The sequence below is a fragment of the Notechis scutatus genome, chromosome 2, assembly GCF_049901735.1.
Source record: "Notechis scutatus isolate UNSWTSFEM ecotype Mainland chromosome 2, rNotScu1.2, whole genome shotgun sequence".
NCBI lineage: Eukaryota > Metazoa > Chordata > Lepidosauria > Squamata > Elapidae > Notechis > Notechis scutatus.
This window is the reverse complement of record NC_142010.1, coordinates 24,611,320-24,634,754: the sequence shown is the minus strand read 5'-3', so window position 1 is coordinate 24,634,754 and position 23,435 is coordinate 24,611,320. Positions and strand designations below refer to the sequence as shown.

General features: G+C 42.9%; 1 protein-coding gene across 3 annotated transcripts in view; it reads right to left on the bottom strand.

The window, feature by feature from the left end:
- The window catches only part of GABBR1 (gamma-aminobutyric acid type B receptor subunit 1), a 209,408-nt gene that overhangs the window by 56,468 nt on the left and 129,505 nt on the right, over positions 1 to 23,435 (bottom strand). For 2 of the 3 annotated variants that reach the window (XM_087953744.1, XM_087953745.1), the window contains 3 exons: positions 8,720 to 8,923; positions 6,391 to 6,579; positions 3,387 to 3,416 (listed from right to left, as the gene is read on the bottom strand). In XM_087953744.1, the coding sequence (XP_087809870.1) occupies positions 3,387 to 3,416; positions 6,391 to 6,579; positions 8,720 to 8,923 (423 nt within the window). Of the gene's footprint in view, positions 1 to 3,386; positions 3,417 to 6,390; positions 6,580 to 8,719; positions 8,924 to 23,435 lie in introns of those variants that run through there. The other variant, XM_087953746.1, reaches the window with a different exon arrangement.

Below are 23,435 nucleotides of genomic sequence, written 5' to 3'. Positions count from 1 at the left end.
GCAATCTAGCAACTGATAGAGAGAGAGGTAGAGTTAGGAAGCGGCTACTTAGTATAAAATCATACTAAAAATTTGAAAAGAACATTTGTTATCACCTTAGAAAACTCAAGATAACAGATAGGCAGATGGTTCTTTCACATTATTTTGGCAGCAGTCCCATGAGCTGGGTTGAATTGAGAGAGTGTGTGACTTGTCCTAAAGATACCCATTGAGCTTCATGATTTAGTAAAGATATTTGACATCTCTTGCTTTACTTCCACAGGTAATGATGTTTTTTTTTTACTATAGATCTAAGAAAGTGCAGAAAAAGACACGCAGCCATCAGTAACCATTTCCCAAACTAAACCTGGCATTTGCAAAAAAAAGAAATAAGATGTAAGTAGAGCCCCCGTATACATTTGGGTGGGTGGGTGGGTGTGATAAGGACCTTAAAAACCATCTATCTACAACTGAAACTGAACTAGTATGGTAGATCATGGTCCACAATCTTCACTTAAAGAAGACTTCACCTTACAGTGGATTGATCTTGGCTGATGATAATAATAACAGCAGCAACAACAATAATAATACAAATGCAGGAAAAAAAATTCTGTTTAATTTGGGGCCCACTGCACTATTACTTAACTACTGATATGTGACTCTCTTAGAAGAGTTTGCATGCACCAATTTTTGCCTGGTATGTTTTTAAGCTATCAGGAGAGAAGTCCCTAATTATATTTTTGCTTCACTTATTCAGCTGGCCTCAAATGAACCTACATCTCAGCTTAAGTGTTAATAACACGAGGATAAAGTATGTGGCTTCCTTTACACAAAGCACCTCTAATACCTCAAATTACTATCAAAATGCAAACCTGAATGATATGCCCCATTCTGTGTCCTTTTAGACGAGGGTTCATGACTTCTAAATTAGGTAGATAAATAAATAAAACGTGGGGGAAAAAATTCTTTCAAGGAGAGATGGATGAAAGAAAGGACAGATGAAGCAGGAGGAACCCTTTACATGCAGGACCAGCAATTGAAATGCTATGTCCCAAAGATCAAGGCAAGACACTATAAAATATGAATAAAGATGTAGCTCCTAATTTGTGCATAAAACATAACTGGCGGAAGGAAAGGCTTGCAGCCTGGAGACAGAGCAACGCTTTTGCCCATTAAAAGATTTTCACTTCAAGGAGGGCTCAGAAGGAGTGAGAACTGCAGCCTTGTTAGTGAAGACGGTTCTCACCTACACACAGGAATCTTCTGATCCAGAATAAGAGTTCACAGCAATGCCACCTTAGATGCCAATAGAGAGTGGGATGGGGAAAAGCCGACCCTTACATTCCAGAACTTTTTGTCTTCCTAGAAAATGCATCTCTGCACTCCTTTTTATTCAAGCCATATTCAGGGCTGTATGGCTCCCAGCAATTATTATTTTTTTCACCATAGAGAGCTAAATACTAATTTTCCACCCTGATGCCCACCACCAATGCTGAACTTCAATTCTCATAATCCCCAACCAATATCGCCAAAGCTGCAGAGCTGAGAAAGCAAGCTTTAAAAATAGAAGGTTCCATGTTCAGCTTCTGATATCTTCCACCACAGGAAAGACTGAAAAGGCCTGATTCTGTCCGAGACTTTGAAAAACCTCTTCCAAGGGAATGAGACAACAGCGTGGCGAAAACAGCGTCCCATACTCCAGTGTCCCCGGTGCCTCCCAGCTCATGACTCACATTAAGAAGAAGAACAAGTAGTCACCCAAGACATCTCCTGGCAACTGAGGGGAAGCCTCCAAGCATTACCCATCAGAGAACCAAGCTGAAGTATTTCAACCTGGGTTTAAAGGTGATCTCCTTTTGGCAGCTTTAAAAAACAAAATCTGGATGGAAAAAGAGAGAAAGAGAGAACGAAATGGCCTCCCAGCAACAAACTTGACCGAGAGACAAAATGTGCAGGCAGAAAAATCCCTTCAGAGGGTCTGACTACAAGGTTGCAGCAGAAAGACACCATCATCAAGAATTCTGGGCAGATGTGCCCCCTTTTCAGCAAAATGGACAAAGCCCATAAAGCGAGAGCGGAGATGCATTAAAGGCACAAGAAAGAGTATCTCTATTTCTTCTTCTGAATGCTAAAAACAACCCAAAGGAAAACAGGTCATTCCTTTACAGCCTATTGCCTCTTACAGCGTTGCTGTAGGAATGCAAAAGAAGTTGAAAGCCTTCTAAATGCCTGAAGGGCAGCGTCGATAAAATGGAGGATCCTGGCCTCTTTGAATTGTCTAGTTGGAGTCTCAGAATTGCCTAGTTGGAGTCTTTACAGGGAATCTGGTTCTCATTGTTTAATTAGGCCTATGGGATTCTTGTTGTGCCATATAGGTTTCAAAAGATTTAATTTTATTCCCTGTAATAAAATGGAATTAACAAGAAAATGCACATTCACAAGAAACCACTTCGGGAAGTGATCCAAAGGTATGGGTTATTACCTTTGACTCTTTACCCAGGCCTTTGATGAGGAGGATTGAGACCTCTAGCCTCATTGCACGTGCCATCCTTTATCTTTATATTTGATTGATTTGATGGTAACTTCTTTGTTTGATTGTTGTAAGCTGCCCAGAATTGTTCAGAATCAGGCGTACAAGTTTAATGATTATTATTGTCGTTGATCACACAGCCTGTGATCAAAGGTCAGCCTGACCTTTAGACTAGATTCAGCATTTTTATCCATCTATCAAGTCCTTCCCAAGGACCTGCAATAGGCAGATGTTGTTGTTTGTGGGTGTTAATGTTATTGTCAACTCAACCTGTTTTCTACCCACTAATTCAAAGAAGGCTGTTGAGTTTTGGTTTTGGCATGAATGAGGGTGAACAAATTGAAGTACAAGACAGAAGTACATTGTGTGAAGAAATGTGCTAATTTGACAGAGAAGGGTTCTTTAAAAAAAAAAAAGCATAGTGTGGTAAGAACATCAATCGCTGCTATTGCCAATTTCTTCCAAAGCCCATGTTGACCTGCCTACTTATCATCCATATTTGCCAAGTATCTCTTGACACTCTACTAACCTGCTACTTTAACCTGGTCTCACAAAAGCTCTAAGCTAAGTGACAATTGCTTGAAGATCCAATTAGCCTGGGATTAGTGAAGAATTTAAACATGTATGTTTTCTGTGTGATGCTGACACACCCCTCTTAAATGTTAATGGTGTAGTTTTCAAAGAATAAGCTTAATAATTGTGATCAGGATCTCAGAGAGAACAAAGCCTTGTCACCCATTAACATCAGCTGGAACAGGCTACCAGGGTTGCAGACCTTCAAGAACTACGCAAAACATATTCATGAAACCAAGGGATGAAAGTGAGCTTTGTAGATATGTGAGAACAAGGATGGTAGGCAAAATAGAAATCACCTCACCTGATCCAGACCGGGAAACAGGACGCCACACTGCACAGAAACGAGAAAAAAAAACAGATGAGACCCACGAAGGATCTGGGAAAGTATTTTCACCCCTTCCCAAAGAGTATGCAAGTACAATATATCACAAGGATATACTCTTCCACGTGCCAAATTAAATGATTTGTAAGTGACTGCTGGTAGTAGAAAGCTCATTATTTTACCAATTCCACCAATGAAGCTGCTTAATAACATTGAGGAACCCTAAAACGTATTCTAAGCAGATGTATTTCAACCATCAAGAAAGTACCAATTCCAACCGGTAAATGGGATCTGGGTTGCAAATATGTATACAGGTAGTCCTCAACCTATGACCACAGTTGGGACCGGAACTTCCGTTACTAAGGGATGCGAGTGTTCAGTGAGTCTTAGACAATTTTACAACCTTTTTTTGTCTTGGTAATTAAGTGAATCCAACTTACTCCATTGAAATTTTTGGAAGTCGGAAAGGAAGATGACAAATGGCAGTCACGTGACCCCAAGATGCTGCAACCATCGTAAATAAATGCTGGTTACCGAGCACCCAAATTTTAATCATGTGATCCCAGAGACATTCTAATGGTTATAAACGTGAGGACTGCTTGTAAATCACTTTTTTCAATATCAGTGTAACTTTGAACGGTCATTAAAAAAAATGGCCATAAGTCAAGAACTTTCTGTATAGCCAATGTATAGATAGATACACAGGAAACTTTTATCACTTTGCTGTCATCTAATGGTCACCTGGATTTTTACAACCCAGATCTGATAATCCTGTTGGTTTTCCTGGATAGGTATGTTTCAATCTGGTTTTGAACCTGGATGGGTTGGGATGACTAAACTTGGCCTTCCCTCTATTAGGAACTCTGTATCAGTGGTGACTAACCTTTTTGGGCTCCTGTGCCAAAAATTGTGCTCATGCTTGTGTGTGCGCACTTGCATGCCAGCACCCAGAAGGCAATGCGCATGCCCCCCCCCGCTCCCTGCACATGTGCGCGCAATCCCCCCGCCACCCCCTACCTGCACTGCACCTCCCAGCTGTTTTTCAACCCGTTTGAGGCCTTTTTCATCACTTCCAGTATTTCCGCAAATACAGGAAGTGGCAAAACGGGCCTATTTTTCGGCCTGCAAAGGCTTTCCTCAAGCCTCTGGGAGGCCGAAAATCAGCTGTGAAGCGTGTACATGCGCAGTGAGGTAAGTTTGCCTGTGGCTCGTGTGCTAGCACAAATGGCTCTGCATGCCACCTGTAGCATGCATGCCATAGGTTCGCCATCACGGCACTATATAGTTATTCTGTGGTAACTGAGGCAAATTTTTAAATGTATTTTTTCTCTCTCTTTTCCATATTAATATATATGTTTTTTCGATTGACTGTTATAAATGTTTCATTACTTTTTAAAAACCTGATTGTAAAGCACTTTGATATATTTTATGGGGAGAGGCAGATAAATGCATTTCATTGTTTATCATCCTCAGTATGATTAGCCTTGAAAAAAAGCCTTCCATTAAAGCCCAGAGGTGAGGGTGTATGAGTTTGCATGTGTGTACCTGAGAGTGAGAGTTTAAAGCAGGGGTGTCAAACGGGTGGCCTGTAGGCCAGATGTGTCACATGCAGGCCATGCCCACCCCAGCTTCACAAAGACAGAAAACGTCACGATAGGTTGCAATATGTGATGTGACACAATCGAGTTTGACATCCATGGCTTAAAGCAAAATATAAAGGAGTGCATGTATGTAGGTGTATGTATGCTATACAGGACTGTATAGGAATCCGTGAATTTGAAGGCATGCAGAGATGAGAAATAAGGGGCAGTTCTGCTCCTTGACTACACCCACTTCAGTGGTGCTATTCTACCAGTTCGGCCCGGTTTTGGTGTACTGGTAGCACCAAAGATCGGCGGAGATTGAATTGGTTCTCTCTGATGAGTTGCTGTTGGGCCCACCCACCTGCCTGGGCTCCAATACTGACCTTTGTTCCCTGCTTTTGCTGCTGCTTTGCGCAGCACAGTAGATTGTCGCGTGCCAGCTGTGGAAGCTACAGGGAGAGTGCAGGATTGCAGGAGGCCAGTGGAATGCCTCTGCGGCGCCTGTGTAAAGTGTGTGTTTGGCGTGTGCACGCATGCAAAGCATGCCCACCAAGCCACGCCCACCGAACCGGTGGTAAACCACTTTGCAAAACACCACTGACCCACTTGCTAAGGGTATGCAATGTATCCTGTCCAGTTAGCAGTGTGAAGTCCACAAGCTTAAAATAAGGTTCACTGCTCTATCTTCCTTCTTTTAGATCAATTGGGAGAGGCCCAATTGATACAGAAGGCTTTTAATTGATTGCTTTCTTGGCTGTATTATTTTAGAGATTATTTTTCCTCCCCAGCTGATGCTTTCTTTGATGCTAATAGATTCAACTGTAATTTTGAATTGCCTATTTTTCATCTGTTGCATGATGCACTCTTAAGGTAAGTCACTCTGAATTCATGCTCCAAGAAAGGCAGTATGGAAACAGTTTAAATAAATAAGAAGGCCATTCTAAGGTCTGCTGTGAACTTATTTTATTCTGACTGATTTTTGCCATCAATGGTATCACTATTTGGGGTGCTGGAGTGCTCTCACTCAGTTTGCCAGGAGACTACTAACCAGCTAACATGAAGTTCTAAGAATAATATTCCAATGCAAAGAAAAGTGCACAAAAAAGCCCCACCAAATATGACCATTGCAAACTCAATTTAAATCCGTGTTTTTCAAACTTGGCAGCCTTGAAATGTGTCACGATGTGTTAAAGATGAGCTGAAGTCCACAGATGACAAGTTTTTTTGGGGGGCGGGGGAACACCGATCTTAGTCCATCTATCACAAATATATATTGTTTTCTTCCAGAATTTCTGAAGTTAATGATCATAAATACTATTTCCCCCCCAAACCTTCTGCTCCAAGTCAACCTTCCCTGTGTCTAAGGTTCCCCAGCTCTGCTCTCCTGCCTTATGACTTACACTCGCAGACAGGTTTGGCGGAGCTCCAGCGGCCCACCTTGGTGCAATTGCTCCGGGGACTGCCCACTAGGTAAAAGCCGGGGTTGCAGCGATACTCCACCCACGTGCCTTCAACAGGCACCCGTTCAATTGCCCGGATAGTGACTTGCCCATTCTCCAGGTTCAGGTGCATCTTGGGACAAGTGCGTACTGTAGAAAAAGAAGGATTCGTTTCAGAAATATCCCCCAATAATTATTGTACATAGCTTGGCATTGCTTCATGAACCAACTAGGTCTTCATGCTGTACAACTCTGTGACTACTTGGACATCTTTCAGACAGGAATTTGACTATTCAGTAGTGTTTGTTCCATTGTCAGGGTTTCCCAACTGGGGCAACCTTAAGACAGAATGGGACAACTTGCCACAGCCAACTCTCTGTGGCCAAATCGCCATGGCCAACTCACCACAGCCAACTCATCGTGGGGCAGCATGCTGTGAGACGATTTAGCAATTCTATTTAATTATTTAAAGCAAGGGTCTTCAAACTTGGCAAGTTTAAGACTTGTGGACTTCAGCTCCCAGAATTCCTGAGCTAACATGACTGGAGGAGGAATTCTGGGAGTTGAAGTCCACAAGTCTTAAAGCTGTCAAGTTTGATTTAAAGTAAATAAAAAATTATTTTAATTTTTGCCATTCACATGTCACCCTGTCTCTCCCTTTGCATCCTTTCTTTGATGATTCTCTTCCACTATTTCTTTGTTGTTAGTGTAATTCTTGTCCTGCAGCAAGTTGTCCTGTGGTAAGTTGGCCGTGGCAGGTTGACTGTGGCGAATTGCCATAGACCCACCTTAAGATGGAGCTTAAGGAACTGGTGACTGGGGAATTTTGGAAATTGAAGTCCACACATCTTAAAGTTGCCAAGGTTGGGGAACCCTGAATTTATACTAGACCGCCCATACTTTCGAAGCTGAAAGCATCTTCTGCAAAATTCCTTTGTGCACTGTCACCCTTCTTGATGAGTCCAAACTTAATGGGCACAAGCTACAAGCACACTTAAATTAGCACTGTAAATTCCCCACCTTTATGTGGGTATTCTGGAGGTTCCTAAGAAATTTTAAATGGCCGTTTATAGCTGCCTGCCACCTGAAGACAATTTCAGTGTGGCGTGCTGATGCCAGATCTGTGCTCTTAGTGCTAAACACAGAATTTCTTTGACCTACTGACCACTTCCTTTCATTTACCTCCCCAGCCATCCCTCAGAGCAAGGGTCTCTGCAAAAACCCAACGGGCCAAGCTTTCTCCATCTCATTCACCTTGTTAGAGAACTTCCTCATGGATTATGCTCTTACCGTATGAATGCTCTCATGATGAAATAAGGGAAAACTGAAAAACTAAGAATAAAACTGCAAGGTGTTTTTTTTTTTTAAACCCACCTTGTCTAGCAGGATGAAGTTAGCTGCACAAGATATTGGGAGACCAGGAAATTAGCTAAACGAAATAAATAGAAATCTGTCCAATGTGGCAGATGTCATTCATCTAGAAGCTCTGGACTGCACTGAAAATGAACCGTTTTTGCCTCCCATTGTTCTCCAAGGCATACATCATACACTTCCCCCTTGACCCTGATCTTCCCCCCACCCTCTGGATGTGACTTCTCCAATGGGACACATCCATCTCCAAGAGTCATCCGTCATGCTCTCCAATAACCTTCTTATGCTCCGACAACTTTGGGCTGCCGAGGTGATTATCTAGGCACTTAAGGAATGCCTTGTTTTCCCCCCACTTCCTTTTTCTGGCAGCTAAAAAGACCAAAGGAGTATCTTTTGAGTTGACATTGGTGCTTTTAGCCCAAACAAGGATAGTTTCCATAACCACCAGAAAGTTTCACACCAGTAGTGAAATGCTACCGTTTTGGCCCAGTTCAGCTGAACTGGTAGTAAAAAAAAGCTCCGATGATCAGCTGAGAGGAAAAAGAAGAGAAAAGCTCAGGATCATCCCTCCCACCTGCCCAGAGGTGGTATTCAGCAGGTTCTGACCAGTTCTGGAGAACCGGTAGCGGAAATTTTGAGTAGTTCAGAGAACTGGCAAATCCCACCTCTGACTGGAGATTTTACAGTCTCCTTCCCCTGCCACGCCCACCAAGCCACGCCCACAGAACCGGTAGTAAAACATTTGAATTCCACCCCTGCGTCTCTGTGGTTTTCTGTTTATCCTTTCAGCTGATTGGCACGGCAGAGCCTCAGCTGGTGTTTGAAAAGCTGCCAATTCCACCACTGTTTCACCCCCACCCCCACCCGTGTTGAGCGCCACAACAGAAAGCTCTTCTCTCAGACACCAGGTAGAACTCACAGCAGCGGCTTTCAATGTCACTATCCGTCCAGGTTCCATTAGGGAGGCATTTTCGTACTTTGGGCCCCACAATTTCCCTCTCTGGACGGCAGACGTACTCAATCTCATAGTCGAAAGGAAGGAAGTGGGCAGTCTTCACTTGTTCACGGGTCAGGCCTCTGTAGCGGATCCCACCGTCCCAAGGAGGGAAGATGAGTTTGCAACCTGGATGAGAAGGTAAAGCAAAAGACCCGTTCAAAAAACAGAAGCAATACTGCACGTCAGAAAAACATATTTTTTTTTTGACCTGAAGACCAGAGGTAGCATAGGAGTTTGGATCTGGGACATCAGCTGAGAGATCTCAATCAGCTACAAAGCTTATGACTGGGAGACCTCGAGCTAATTACTGTGCTGGCTTTCGCTTTCAACCTACACTTCACAAGAGAGATATGACGATAAAAAGGTGTGCCTGTTTACACCTGTGTATGATTGCCTGAGCTTTTTGGAGGAAGGCCAAGAAATGAGTTCATCCTTAAATATTAATTTAAGAAGTCACTGAGGCACTTCAGATCAACTAATCCTCCCTTGGCTCCAAACAGCCATCTTAAAAGCTGGATTTTGTCTTTCTTGATTCCAACGATCACAGAGGTTTTCCTAGGTGTAATAGTAACAGTAAAAAAGGAAAGATTGTTCTGAGTCAAATTCAGGAAAACACATCAGCTTTCTCGGTAGCATACAGAAACGATATGCCATTGTTTTGTTCAACTTGACAATCTAGTGGGTTTGCTGACAGTCTTCAAGTCCTAATCATGTTGTTGTCCAAGGAGAATTAAGTGCCGCAGTCTGCCATACACACATAAGAGCACAGTGGTTAGAATGCAGTATTGCAGACTAATTCTGCTGACTGCCAGCAGTTCAATCCTGACCGGCTCCAGGTTGACTCAGCCTTCCATCTGTCTGAGGTGGGTAAATTGAGGACCCAGATTGCTGGGGTAATATGCTGACTCTGCAAACTGCTATAAAGGGCTATAAAGCACTGGAAGTGGTATATAAGTCTAAGTGCTATTGCTATTTATTTATTCACTTTCTTATTAATCTTAATTTTCATGCAGAAGCTCAACATATAATGTACTCTCCTTCCTCCACAACCACCCAATGAAGCAGTTAGGCCTGAGCAAGCATGACTGAACCAGTGAACATCTATGCCAACCAGTCAACCGCCTTATCAATGCACCACAACCCCCTTACAGAGCCCAATTTAATTGCAGTCCAGAGAGATGATGTGCTACTGTAGTTTTATGCTATATTTTTAATGTGTTTCCTGCTTCAGAATGGAGAGAAACCGAAATTTTCCATGTTCTTGAAAAAGACTGTCGCATCTTTGAAAAGGGATTTGGAAGGTACTGTCGCCAAATGATGCACAACGAGATATGCTGAATCATATAGTTGGAAAAAGCAACACAAACAGGCAAATCAAACAAGAATGAAAGGGCAACGGTGCTAACTATCTTATTAACTACTGGCAATTCTGCCATAAAACACCTGCTGCCAGATAATAACTGTTATCAGGTATTTCCTTCTTAATTCACTGTTTACAATTCTTTCTTCACCGCCCCCCTCCCCCTTTTCAGTAATCTGTGACTCAAGATAAACCTTCAGGTATAAAAGTCATGATGTTTACCTTGTAATGCATGTGTTTGTTTGAAAATGCCAAAAAATATGCTACAAGTATCTCTCCTTCCTTAATCCCATCTAAATGCAGACTTGGTGATTTCAAGTCCACGTCAGCTTCCATCCTGCCATGTCACCTTTTTCAGTTAACATACAGCCCCATATACTTTCTCAAACTTTGGGGTATTGTGATCCCCCAAAATAATGCATGAATTTGTGTGACACCTTCCCCCTCAATTAATTATTTCATTGGACTTAGCAATAGCAACAGCACTTATATACCGCTTCACGGTGCTTTACAGCCCTCTCTTAGCGATTTACAGAATCAGCATATTGCCCCCAGTAATCTGGATCCTCATTTTACCGACCTCGGAAGGCTGAGTCAACCTTGAGCCTGGTGAGATTCGATCTGACAAATTTCAGGCAGCCGGCAGTCAGCAGAAGTAGCCTGCAGTACTGCACTCTAACCACTGTGCCACCACCACTCTGTTAGGGTTAGAGAGTTAGAGTTAGGATTGAACAAAAAATACAGCTTCCCTCACCTTAATAATTAAAGTTTAATCTATTTACTTATTCAATTTATATAGCTGTGTATCTCATACATGACTCGGGGGAGGGGGCACAGAATCAAAATAACAAAAAACAATAAATAAATACAAATAAACATCCAAAACAAATAAAACAATTAAAAAACAATGAAACGAATCTTCAGGAAAGTACAACCCACACATTGGAAACAGTGGAACCATTTTGCAGGTTTCCTACTTCTGCTGGATCGCCAGGCCTGCTGACAAAACCAAGATTTCTGGAAGATTAGTAGATCTTCAATCAACCAATGGAACACCTTGCCCTTGGAAGTTGTGGGAATGCCATCACTTGAGATTTTCAAGAAGAGATTGGACCGCCATTTGTCAGAAATGGTATAGGGTCTCCCGCTTGGGCTAGATGACCTACAAGGTCCCTTCCAACTCTGATTATCTGTTATCTGTTAATAATCAATGTTAGAGCCAGGGCTAATTTAAACTCGGGAGGAATGATGTTCCAAAGACAGATCCGATGCCATTGAGGACTTTATGGGTCATTACCAACACTCTGAATTGAACTCGGAAACAAACTGACGTCCAACGCAGCTCATGGAGCAGAGGTATCACATGGGCTGATCTTGGAGCCCACATAAAGCCTCTGGAAGCTCCAGTTGGTTCAAAATGCAGTGTCCTGCATGGTTTTGTGTAGACCTCAGTGTGCACATGTGTCACCTCTCTTGTGGGAGCTGCATTGGTTGCCAATTTGCTTCCATGTGCAATTCAAGGTGCTGGCTGTCACTTTTAAAGCCCTTCATGGTTTGGCACCAGGTTATCTGAGGGACCATCTTTTGCCAGTCACATTCACCTGACCCACTAGAGGGGAGGCAAGGAATGTTGCGGATCCCATCCTCTAAGTAGGTACATCTGGCAGGACCTAGAAGAAGGGCCTTCTCCATGGTGGCTACCTCCTTTTGAAATATCATCCCTTCATTAGGCTGGCCCCTATTTTGACACTCTTTTGTAAGGCCCTGAAGATTTGGTTTTGCCAGCAGGCCCAGGGAACCGAGAGTGGGATGGAGCCCATCAAATGGCTTATTTGACTGTGTTGTCGCCGAGGGTTGAATGGGCTATTGTTGTTTGTTGTTGTTTCCCCCCCATACTATGTTTTATTGCTTGTAAGCCAGCAAGAGTCACTGTGAGCAAATAGGCAACTATAAATATTTTCTAAATAAATAAATAAGTGCCTCTCCTGCTACATTCTGCACAAGATGCAGCTTCTGGATGCTCTTCAAGGGCAGCCCCATATAAAGCACATTACAAGTAATCCATTCAGATGGTGACCAGAGGGTCAAAGTGGGAGTCACCCTATTTTCCAAAGCTCTAGAAGGCACGACCAGAAGCAATGGGTGGAAACTAATTAAGGACACAAGCAACCTAGAACTAAGGAGAAATTTCCTGACAGTTAGAACAATGAATCAGTGGAACAACTTGCCTCCAAAAGTTGTGAATGCTGCAACATTGCAAATTTTGCTAGGGTTCCCACTCTACCATTGCGAGGTTGATCAGATTTTTTTTTTTTTAAAAAAAAAAATCATGATCTCATATTAGTCACCCAGGATCTATAGAGAAATCCTGACTCACAGTGTGAGAGCCCTTGATAAAGCCTAAAAATATTTTTGTTGGTCTTGAAGACAGCATTAGTAAAGCCTCCTTTGACTTCAGCTGAATTCCTGCTGACTTCACAGATGCATCCTCATACTTTTTTTTGGCAACTATATCACTGTTATTTGCTATTGCCTTTTTTTCAACCGTTTGAAGGGTTTTTCCAAAAAAAAAAAAAAAAGATTTCCTGAGACTTTGGAATTCCCAAGAAAAAGTTGGGCTGTCACCGAGTTATTAACCAAGTCCAATTCTGCTTAACTGCTAAGCCCACGGGTGTCAAACTCGCCATGTCACATGGCCATCACGTGATGTTTTGTGATGTTTTCCCCATTCGTGGAGCTGGAGTGGGTGTGGCCTGCACATGAGGCATCCAGTTTGACACCCCTATACAATCTAAGCGTATACAAGGTTGGCCAGGTGCTTGATCATTTGCTGAAGCCTAAAGATGCCACACACGTAGCAGATTATTGTCAAGAATGAAACATAAAAGCATGACTTCTTTCCATTGTTTGGAAAACAAGCCACAATTGCCTGGACTTTGCATGATGTGAGAGACTGTGGGGAGGCTGAGAAGGTACTAGGAGAAATGCTGAACAATGAATAGACCGCAGTTCGTTAGCAGCTTATCTCATAAATGGGAATTCAATCGGCTGCAGAAAGTCTGAGAGGAAAAGATTCAGCCTTTGAAGAAATTCTATCAAACAAACTCAATAATAAATAAGGGGTGGAAGTTTTTCTGCTGCAATTCCACATTTCTCTACTCTGCACCTAATCCTTGCATTAAAGCCCCTTATTGAACTCTTGCTTGCAAAGTATATTGTGCTGTGAGGCGCTGATACACAGCACACTTTGCCCTAGGCCTGAGTTCAAATTATCTGAGCCTCAGTGGTGCAGTGGTTAGAGTGCAGTACTACAGGCTACTTCTGCTGACTGGCGGCTGCCTGCAATTTGGCAGTTCAAATCCCACCAGGCTCAAGATTGACTCAGCCTTCCATCCTTCCGAGGTGGATAAAATGAGGATCCAGTTTGTTGGGGGCCATAGGCTGACTCTGTAAACCGCTTAGAGAGGGCTGTAAAAGCACCGTGAAGCGGTATATAAGTCTAAGGGCTACTGCTATCTGCTAAGACCAACTGAAACGACAGTAAGACGATGTGCAAAATTCGCGGCTGACTAGAAATCTCTAATTGCAATCCAGCACTAATGTCACAAAAAAGCACTGTCTCATAAAATTCTTGGAAACCGTAGGATCTAAAGATGGATTGGATGAAGGGGCTTCTGCAGAGAACATTGAATGTATTTTCAAAATCAATAAATGTCTCAGAAAGAGGGTTGGTTTTGTTGAGAAAGTAAGACTGCAACTGAAAAGAAAGATAAATTTGGAGATAGTGGGAAGTTGTCTAGCTCAACCCTCATTGTAAGCATCTGGTACAAGCCAGGATGATGTCTCATGTGCCATGATGTCATCATGCAAATGGCACAAGAGACATACTGTACTGTACTGTAATTCAGAAATCATTCCTATGATGTCATGATGTTTTTAATGCCACTATGCCTTCTTACCCTTGGCAGATACCCATGACCGTTAGTTTGATGTAACTAACCCAGAATTAAGAGGTATGGCCAAGCCTGATTCAGGAAGCATGGACCTACCAGCAAAAATCTAAGTTAAGTTGTACAAAAACATTTGCTCATGGTGCAAGAGCTTTTGGGGTCCCGGCTTAAAGGTTACTTTAACTATTTTATGCAATGGTATTCTAAGTCATCCCTTAAATGTCATTCACGCAGGTTTCAAAGGGACATTTCCAAGAGTAAGCCAGCAGGCACAGGAGGTGCTGCTCATAGCTTGTGGTAGAAGCACCGGCTGAAGGGGAGAAGGCTCAGCCAAGAGGAGTAAAAAGACATCCCAGCTTAAAGTCCATTCTGGGGAGGAAATGTCTGAGATCAAACCCTTAGACCTCTGATGGCGAACCTATAGCATGTGTGCCGGAAGTGGCATGCAGAGCCATCTCTGTGGGCACGCAAGCTGTCGCCCCAGCTCAGTTCCACTGTGCGTGCGCGCACACCTCCCACTGGCCAGCTGATTTTCAGGTATCTGCCATGCATGCGTACTGGGGGAGCGTGCATGCAGGCAGGGGGAGCGCAGGGGGTCCCATGTGCATGCGTAGGGAGGTGCGGGGGTCCCATGTGCATTGCATTATGGGTGCAGGCACACATATGCACGCACTTTCTGCATGCAATGACAAAAAGGTTAGCCATCATTGCCTTAGAGCTTAGACTGATATCCGCTGTTTTTCAAGGGCAGGCGGAAAGGCTGGCAAAATTCTTGTATCATAGGTGATCAGCAATAAAGTATTTGTTTCGGCCTATCCATGAATAATTCTGGTTACCTGCATCTGATAAGCAATGGGATAAAATGTGATCGCAGCTTCCCCTTTTGAACCAACCAATTAAACAATAAGGAATAGGATTCTCACACCCCAGGAATGGAAAGAACAGGTGGATGGTAGCCTCCTGACCAGTATGCCTGCAAGGATAAATAGCCATTTGCAATCTACCCACCCAGACTCCCAAACACACACCCAGGATTTTTATATTTTAGACAAACACAGGAGGAGACAAAGGAAGGCTCTTGGAAATTGATAACAGGTGTTGGAAGGGACCTTGTTTCTAGTCCAAACCCATTTCCCCCTCCCAAGCAGGTAAACCCTACACCATTTTTGACAAATGGCAGAATAAAGAACACACGGAGAAGGAGAAAGAGGAGAAGAACATGATCAGAATACTAGTTTAAGTGTAATCTGAGCCAGGACTATACTGTAATCCAGGAGTCCCCACATTTGGCAACTTTAAGACTTGTGGACTTCCAACTCCCAGAATTTTCCATCCGGCATAGCTGGCTGGAGAATTCTGGGAGTTGAAGTCCACAAGTCTTACAGTTGCCAAGTTTGGGATCCTCTGCTGTAATCTGACCTAAATTGAATCAAACCCTGTTAGGCCAGTCACTCAGCCTCATGTAGCAATTCATGGGTTACCTCATAGTGGAGGATGTAATGTCAGATGAGGTCATTCCAGGAAATATGCGATTACCTGGAGGTCTTCCTCTGAGTCCTCTCTAGACCATCTCCAAGTGGAGTGGCTTTATCCGATTGCAACTGAGTCACAAACATCTGCCCTTCCCAGAAGGTTGCTCTCTGTTTACAGTGTTCTGGGCTTCAAGCCTGATCCAAACTTGTACAAACACCTGATTTGCTTTTCTAAAAATATATATATATATTTGTAAACAGATAACAATCTAGTTCATGCAGTAAGTCATAAACCATAATTCCCATGTGCTGCTGCTAACCCAAGGGTCTTCAAACTTGACAGCTTTTAAGACTTGTGGACTTCCACTCCCAGAATTCCTCCTCCAGTCATGTTAGCTCAGGAATTCTGGGAGCTGAAGTCCACAAGTCTTAAACTTGCCAAGCTGTGCTAACCCATCTCCCAAGAAACCACATATTGGCTTAATGTACTCTATAAACCAAGTCACTGGATGAAACGGCAGCCCTGCTGGGTTATCTCAAAGGGATCCCGTTTCCCACCACCTCTAGCCAGGGGACTCTGGAAAGGCCCTGAACTGAGCAACGTTCCTGCCCTGATATTGCAATGCAACCAAGTGATGGAAGCTCAGGATGGAAGCTTTCCCTCCCTTGGCGCAATCAGAAAAAGAGCGTGTGCCAGAAAGTGGTGAAATCGCATGGGGGGATGCGAGGCAGACCGAGGATTTCTAGTTCAGCCTTCAGCTCCCTCGTTCTTGCTCCCTAAAGAGAGGAGAGGATGTGGGATTTCTGCATATTAAAAATATTTTCAAGCGCAGGAGGGAATGGTGTGTTTAATTTTTACACAGGAATAAAAAAAGGGGGGGGGGAATATAGCCAGCACCTGGCTGCACCTAGATGAACCTGGTTAGCCTCAAACAGGATCAGAACCAGTTAACAACAGAATGGGCGACAGCCCTGAAATCCTAGGGGAGCCAAGAAAATATGTATATCAAGCTTGACTTAAAGGGGAAAGGTTTGATATAATGAGCCAGACCCTTAGATATTTACTGTCTGGCTTTGCATATTGCATCATACTATGGTTTATTTAGCCATCTTTCACTGACTGAACTACAACTGGCAGCTTTACATCATGCACTAAGCAACAAATCATCCTTTATACATCCTAAGAGTTGCATTTACGCACCATGCCCTGCCCAGCCAAACTAAACAAACCATGTTATGGCTTAGCATCATATGTGAACCCAGCCAGTGTTGCAATGAGGATAAAGGAGAGCCTTCAATAGAATAGAATAAGAATAGAATAGAATAGAATAGAATAGAATAGAATAGAATAGAATAGAATAGAATAACAGAGTTGGAAGGGACCTTGGAGGTCTTCTAGTTCAACCCTCTGCTTAGGCAGGAGACCCTGGCCTATATCATTTCAGACAAATGGTTATCCAATCTCTTCTTAAAAACTTCCAGTGGTGCAGCATTTGCAACTTCTGGAGGCCAGTTGTTCCCATGATTAATTGTTCTAACTGTCAGGATATTTTCCTTAGTTCTAAGTTACTTCTCTCCTTGATTAGTTTCCACTCATTGTTTTTTGCCCTGCCCTCAGGTGCTTTGGAGAATATAGCTGCCTTATATATATATATATATTTATTTATTTATTTATTTATTTGATTTGCCAATTGTTTACAAGATAATAAGTGTATACATAGTTGTTCCAATAGATAGAGATGGTTTTAGATTGCGTAGTGCAATCTAAATTTCTTGAGGCTGTTAAGACCTTTGGATAGTCTGTCTGTCCAGAAGCAATTTTTCTTTACTCTCCTTGGTTCCAGAGATGGGGGAACATTGCAAGAAAGAGAAGTAGCGAGGGCTTGCAGTGAATAGCACAGGTGGGTAGGGAGGAGCAAAGGAATTGGATGGCACACAAAAGGTTGTGTCAAAGAAGCAGGCATTATCATCAGGCAGGAGAAAAGCAAAACTATAATTAAACACTGGACAACAGTCACACCGCTAATCTAATAAAGCTAATTGGTTCAAGAAAGGTAAAGCTAATTTAAGATAGCAGAAGCCCATTATTGAGATACTTTTTTACAAGGTGCTAGACTTCAGCTCTTGTTATCCCTGGCCAGCATGATTTGAGATTATGTCTGAAGAGTACCAGAGCAGCAGAAGGAGCATAATCTCTGGTGAAGTCTGTTGTGATTTTTTCCCCCTGATCAGGGAAGAGAATTCCTGCAGATCAGAATGGACTCTGCCAGCTTTAAAATATGCTACGAATAGCAAATTCTACTGGTGTCTTTTTTCATTACTTCCTAGAGCTGATTCCCCTCTTCTCTGAAGCAACCAACCAAACACATTTAGAAAGAAGATTTTATAATTCTGCTCTAACAAGCGTAGGGTTGGAAGTAGGAAGGGATGAGAATGCAGCAGATGGGTTGGGTGAGGATGTGTGTGTGTGTGTGGGGGGGGAGCAGGGCCTTCCTATCATGGGAATCTTATTTTGGTTGCCAAAGAATTAGACCTAAGCAAAAAATAATAATCAAGGGTCTTCTAGCAACTTAAAGTCTAGCACATTTATTATTGCATCAACTTTCGTAGTTTGCTTTGTCAATGTACGCAATATGGATTGCTGAGAAAGTGTGCATGCCGAGAGATGGTGGAGGGGGGGGGGGATGGAAAAGGGTGAAAAGCAAATTGTCCAAACATAAAGTTAGTAGCATCTGTTTGAATCCATCCCACACATCGCTCCAACTATAAGACCCACCCAATGAAATTAAATACCAGATCGACTAGTTCTTAGGAATAATCTGGTACAAGAGAGGCACAGAAGAGGTGGGTGGGGGGAAACCCAATCAAAATGCCACTCGTCACCTACTGTTCTCAGCTGAAGCCGCTCAACAGTATAATTAATCATCAAATAAAGGCTGCTTCCTTTCACGCAAACTCCTAGGTGCTTGCCCCGGATTTGCCGCAGATAACCGCTGAGCCCACAACAATTAATAACCAGCCTCAATAAATAAATTGAATTTTAATTATTTTCAAAAGGAATTACTAATAGATTTGAATTATTATTTTAATTAATACAATAATGCACTATGCATGCCACAGCAGGGACTAAAATTTGCAATGACTCTTCCCAGCTATTTAAATAACAGGGCAGGGATAATAACATCACGTACAACGTTGGGAAACACACACACATTTTCACTCTTCTCGGAGGTACCTGTCCCCCTCCATCACCACTGGGCAACATATTGTGCACTACACTGGATCCTGATTGCCTTGCAGGAGAATAAGTAAGCATAAATCTGATATAAAAATGGCAACAATCCCAAAAGAGAAAGATCATTTCAACTTCCCAGGCTATTTCTGACCTCGGTGGTCACCATCCTGAGGGTGGGGGGGAAAGGAATGAATCAGAAAACAATGGAGCTGGAATTCATTCAACGATTTAACACCATTTCTCACAGATTAAACGAAGGCTGCAATTTCTTATCACCCATGTATTTACTAATTAAGTGCAGGAATATCTGGGTTACATCTAACTACTGTCTAATTTTGGTTGACTGTTAGGTAACTGTACCTTTCAGCTTTTCTTTCACCCTTCTTCCTCTCTTTCCTCATAAAATCACCTAATCTCTCTCTCTCTCTCTCTCTCTCTCTCTCTCTCTCTCTCTCTCTCTCTCTCTGTCTGTGTGTGTGTGTGTGTGTGTGTGGTGTGTTTGTGTATTCTGAAAATGCCTGAAACTTAATCAGCAAGCAAAGCCATCAGACGAAGAATTTTGGGGAAAACAATCAAGTTCCCACCAGATGGATATACTCAGCACATTTTAAAATAAACGAAGCCATGCCCATTATGAAGGACAGTTTTATATATATATATTTGAAAAGTTAATAAATATAATAAAAAATATTGTGAAGAAACAATGAACCATCCAGTTAGCTGCAGCAAGAACATCACACAGACAGACTGCAAAGAATGGCATGAGAAAGTAGACAATGGATGTTGCAGTATCTGGAGGCAGCAGAAGAGAAGAAAAAGAACCAGAGAAATTCACAAACAGAAGTAGACTATTTGTGGCAAAAGAAAGCAAAGATAATATGAATGTGCCTTGGGTAAAATTCCAAAACATCTGTAGCACCACTTGGATCCTATCAGCATTGACAAAATGACCATCGGTCAATTCCAAAAGGCAGCTTTACTTAGAACAGTTTACATCCTGAGATGATACCTTTAATACCGTCTGTTTATCCCAGGTTCTTGGAAAGGACTCAAGAGGCAGATAAAATATCAAATCCAGTCTAAACCTTTGGCTGACAGTATGATGAACCAAAATAATTATTTGTGTGTTATTGTTTTTTTTTAATCTAGTTCTCTGCCACCCAGAGTCACTTGTTTTCTGAGATAAGCGGCTAATAAATTTGAAAAATAAATAAATAAATCATGATCAAAACACTTCCTTCTTTAGAACTATTATGCCCAGAACTTAAAATTAACAAACCGGGCCTCTGAGCTCAGAATGGAAATCCTGTTCCAAGGTTTGGAAACTACTGGGCAGAATATGTGGAAGGAACGATAATGCTTGCATCCATATACATGTATCCTGTCAGACACGAGAAATCAGAACCATTCGTGAATAGTTTTAAACTGTAGCTCTATTGTTTATCATCTATGCTACAAGAATCTCAGACCGCTTGCCTTCTCCTGGGAATGCCTAGATAAGGCTTCATGGATTTGGGAGAGAAATAGTGCTTATGCTGTTTGCAACTGTGCGCTAACTCTAAGCTAGGCCCTTACTTGATCCCTCCCTCCAGCTTAGTTGGCAATTCTCCAAAACATCTTATCTATACTGCAGAAGAATGAATGTCATATCATCCTTCTTATGGTAGCAATACAGTATGGTAAGGTAGCAATACACCCCATATTAGCTCCTGGCCCCACCTGATTTTTAAAAAAATACTAATTAAAAGTCAAAAATAGAAAGCTAGGATGAGACAAGACAAAGCCTGTGTCACTAGCTCATCTATGCCATTTTTTAAATGGGTGTTTTTTTTGATTGTCACAAGCAAGCACTGTGACCATTTTGTGAACAGACAAGCTTCTATGGAAGCTATTTTTAATATCTCTTTCATATAGTCTCACAACCTGGTAACCCCAGTGAAACTGTCTACCCTTTTCTTATTGTGTATCTATCCACAGAGCCTAGGAAATTGGCTGCAACAAAGTCATTGCATTGACTACAGATGCCATAAAATCTGTGGGGTCTTTGATGCTCTCTGACCTTGCAGGTATGCACTAATGATTTATTTATTTAAGAAAATTTATACGACTACCCAATTCGCTCTCAGTGATTCTGCATGGCTTACAAGAATAAAACCCCAATACAAAAACAAAACAAAACAAAAGTTATTACCCCCACCCCACCCCACCCCTTTGAGAACAACAATCAAATAAGGCACTTGATGGGCTCTGTTCTGTTGCGGGAAAGATCTGACTCGAGACCAGTGTGAATTCAGCTCTTTATTTGTTCTCAGTAACTTCAACAAAACCGGAGCCGCGGCAGCCTCTTTTATAGCGGCTGCTCGCGGCCAATGACAGCTTCTTAAACTTCCCGCCGTCAGGCGGACCAATTATAAACAGTATTCAAGTATTCGGTATGGACCAATCAATAGGCGGCCTTGGCGGGCCAATCAGATTGCAGTATTACGAGTATGCAAATATATATACAACAGGCTCAAGATCATTCGTTGGCAGAACCACGTTTTCAGGCTTGTGAAAGAGTGTGGGCCGATTGCTTTCTCTGCAGGGATGATGTTCCACCGGGAGAGATCCACCAGAGAGAAGGCCTTTCTTCTTGGTCCCTTCAGCCGGACCTCTTTAGGAGAGGGGTCCCATAGCATTCCCTGACTCCCGTTCTGGAGGGTTGGGTAGGTCTGCTTTGGAAAAAGATGATCCCTCAAATAAGCTGATCCCAAACCATGTAGCAGGGCTTTGAAGGTGACGATGTTACCTAGTTGAAGTAACGAAATGTCTGCAAGCAAACAACCAAGCTCAGAGAACCCCAATTCCTCCATAGCCCTGACCTACATCCAGTTTTGGTCACCGCACTACAAAAAAAAAGATGTTGAGACTCTAGAAAGACAGCAACAAAGGTGATTAAGGGACTGGGAGCTAAAACGTATGAAGAACAGGCATGGCTAGTCTAGTGCCATCTAGGAACTGGGCATGGCTAGTCTAGTGAAGAGAAGGACCAGGGGAGACAGGATAGCAGAGTTCCAATATTTGAGGGGCTGCCACAGAGAGGATTGGGGGGTCAAGCTATTTTCTAAAGCGCCTGTAGGCCAGACAAGGAATAATAGATGGAAACTGAACGAGGAGAGATTTAACCTGGAAATAAGGAGAAACTTTCTGACAGTGAGAACAATCAACCAAGGGAACAGCGTTGCCTTCAGAAGTTGTGGGAGCACCCCCACTTGAGACTTTCAAGAAGAGATTGGACTCCCATCTGTCAGAAATGGTGTAGGGTCTCCTGCTTGGGCAGGGGGTTGGACTAGATGACCTACAAGGTCCCTTCCAACTCTGTATTCTGTTCTGTTCCGTTCCATTCCATTCCATTCTATTCTTAGCATTAAACCTCCTACAATTTGGTGTCCCCTCCTGCTATGTTAGACTATGAGCTCCATTATTCTTAGCTGATAAAGAAATAAGGTTTTAGCCTCAGTTTTAGTCCAGCATACCAGGAGGAGCACCACGGGCTGCTTTAAAATATTACACAGTCTTCATTCTGATGGTTGCTAAGGAAGAGACGACTTCTTCTCTGTCCCTTCCTCTGTTTGAGCTCTGACTGTGCAAATCCGGATTTCAAAGAAAAGAAAGCAGGTGCGCTAATGATCATGCAGGCAAGAACCTGAACCACGCACGGAAATCAAGCAATTATTGTAAAATATGTAATTGCAAAAACATCTATCGGGAGTTGACTTTTTTTTCACAGGAACATTACATGAATCATAAAGCATAATTTTGGGGGGGGAAACAATACCCTCCTGATTACCATCAATACCTCCATTGAAGTTTATTCTTTTGCACACAATAGAGCCGGATTTACAGAGAACTGCTTTCTTAATAAGGCCGCCAAGTTCCCAGACAGCTCCTGAAGCAGGGTGACTAAATGAGTGTCAGAATGCATTTGTCCTTGATGTGCTAAGTCAGGACGAAGCCTTAACTTTGCCATCTTGCTGGAGGTCTCTCCTAGCTGCAGTCCTTAAGAAAGCACATAAATAGCACCTTGCTGGATCGGACCTCTGACCCCATCTAGTCCAGCAGTCTGTTCATGCAGTAACCAAGCAACTGCCGATAGGAGCCCACTGGTCTCCCAGCATATAGCCTTCAGTGGGAACTGATCTGACAGATGCCATGTGATTTTGAGGAGGGCCATGGAAGATACTTAGAATAAAGTTGTTCTAGGGCAGCTCTCCCCAACTTGGGCAGGTAAGAATAACAGAATAACTATTGGAAGGGACCTTGGAGGTCTTCTAGTCCAGGGGTCCTCAACCACCGGGCCGTGGACCGGGACCGGTCCGTGGAGCACTCTGTACCGGGCAGCAACGAATTTTTTTTTTTTAAAAAATGGCGGCTTTCTTCGCCTTCGGTGAATGCTGCTGGGATCGGGATCAAGGACACAAATGAAAGAAGGGAGGGGAGGAAGCAACCGAAGCCTGTCCTGCACTCTGGCTCAGCGGCTTCGGTTTCCTCCCGCCTCGTTCCTCTCTCAGTCGCTCTCTGCTGCTCCACCAGCCCAGGAAAAAACTGCTTCAAAGAAGCCGGGGGTGGCTTTCCTGTCGCC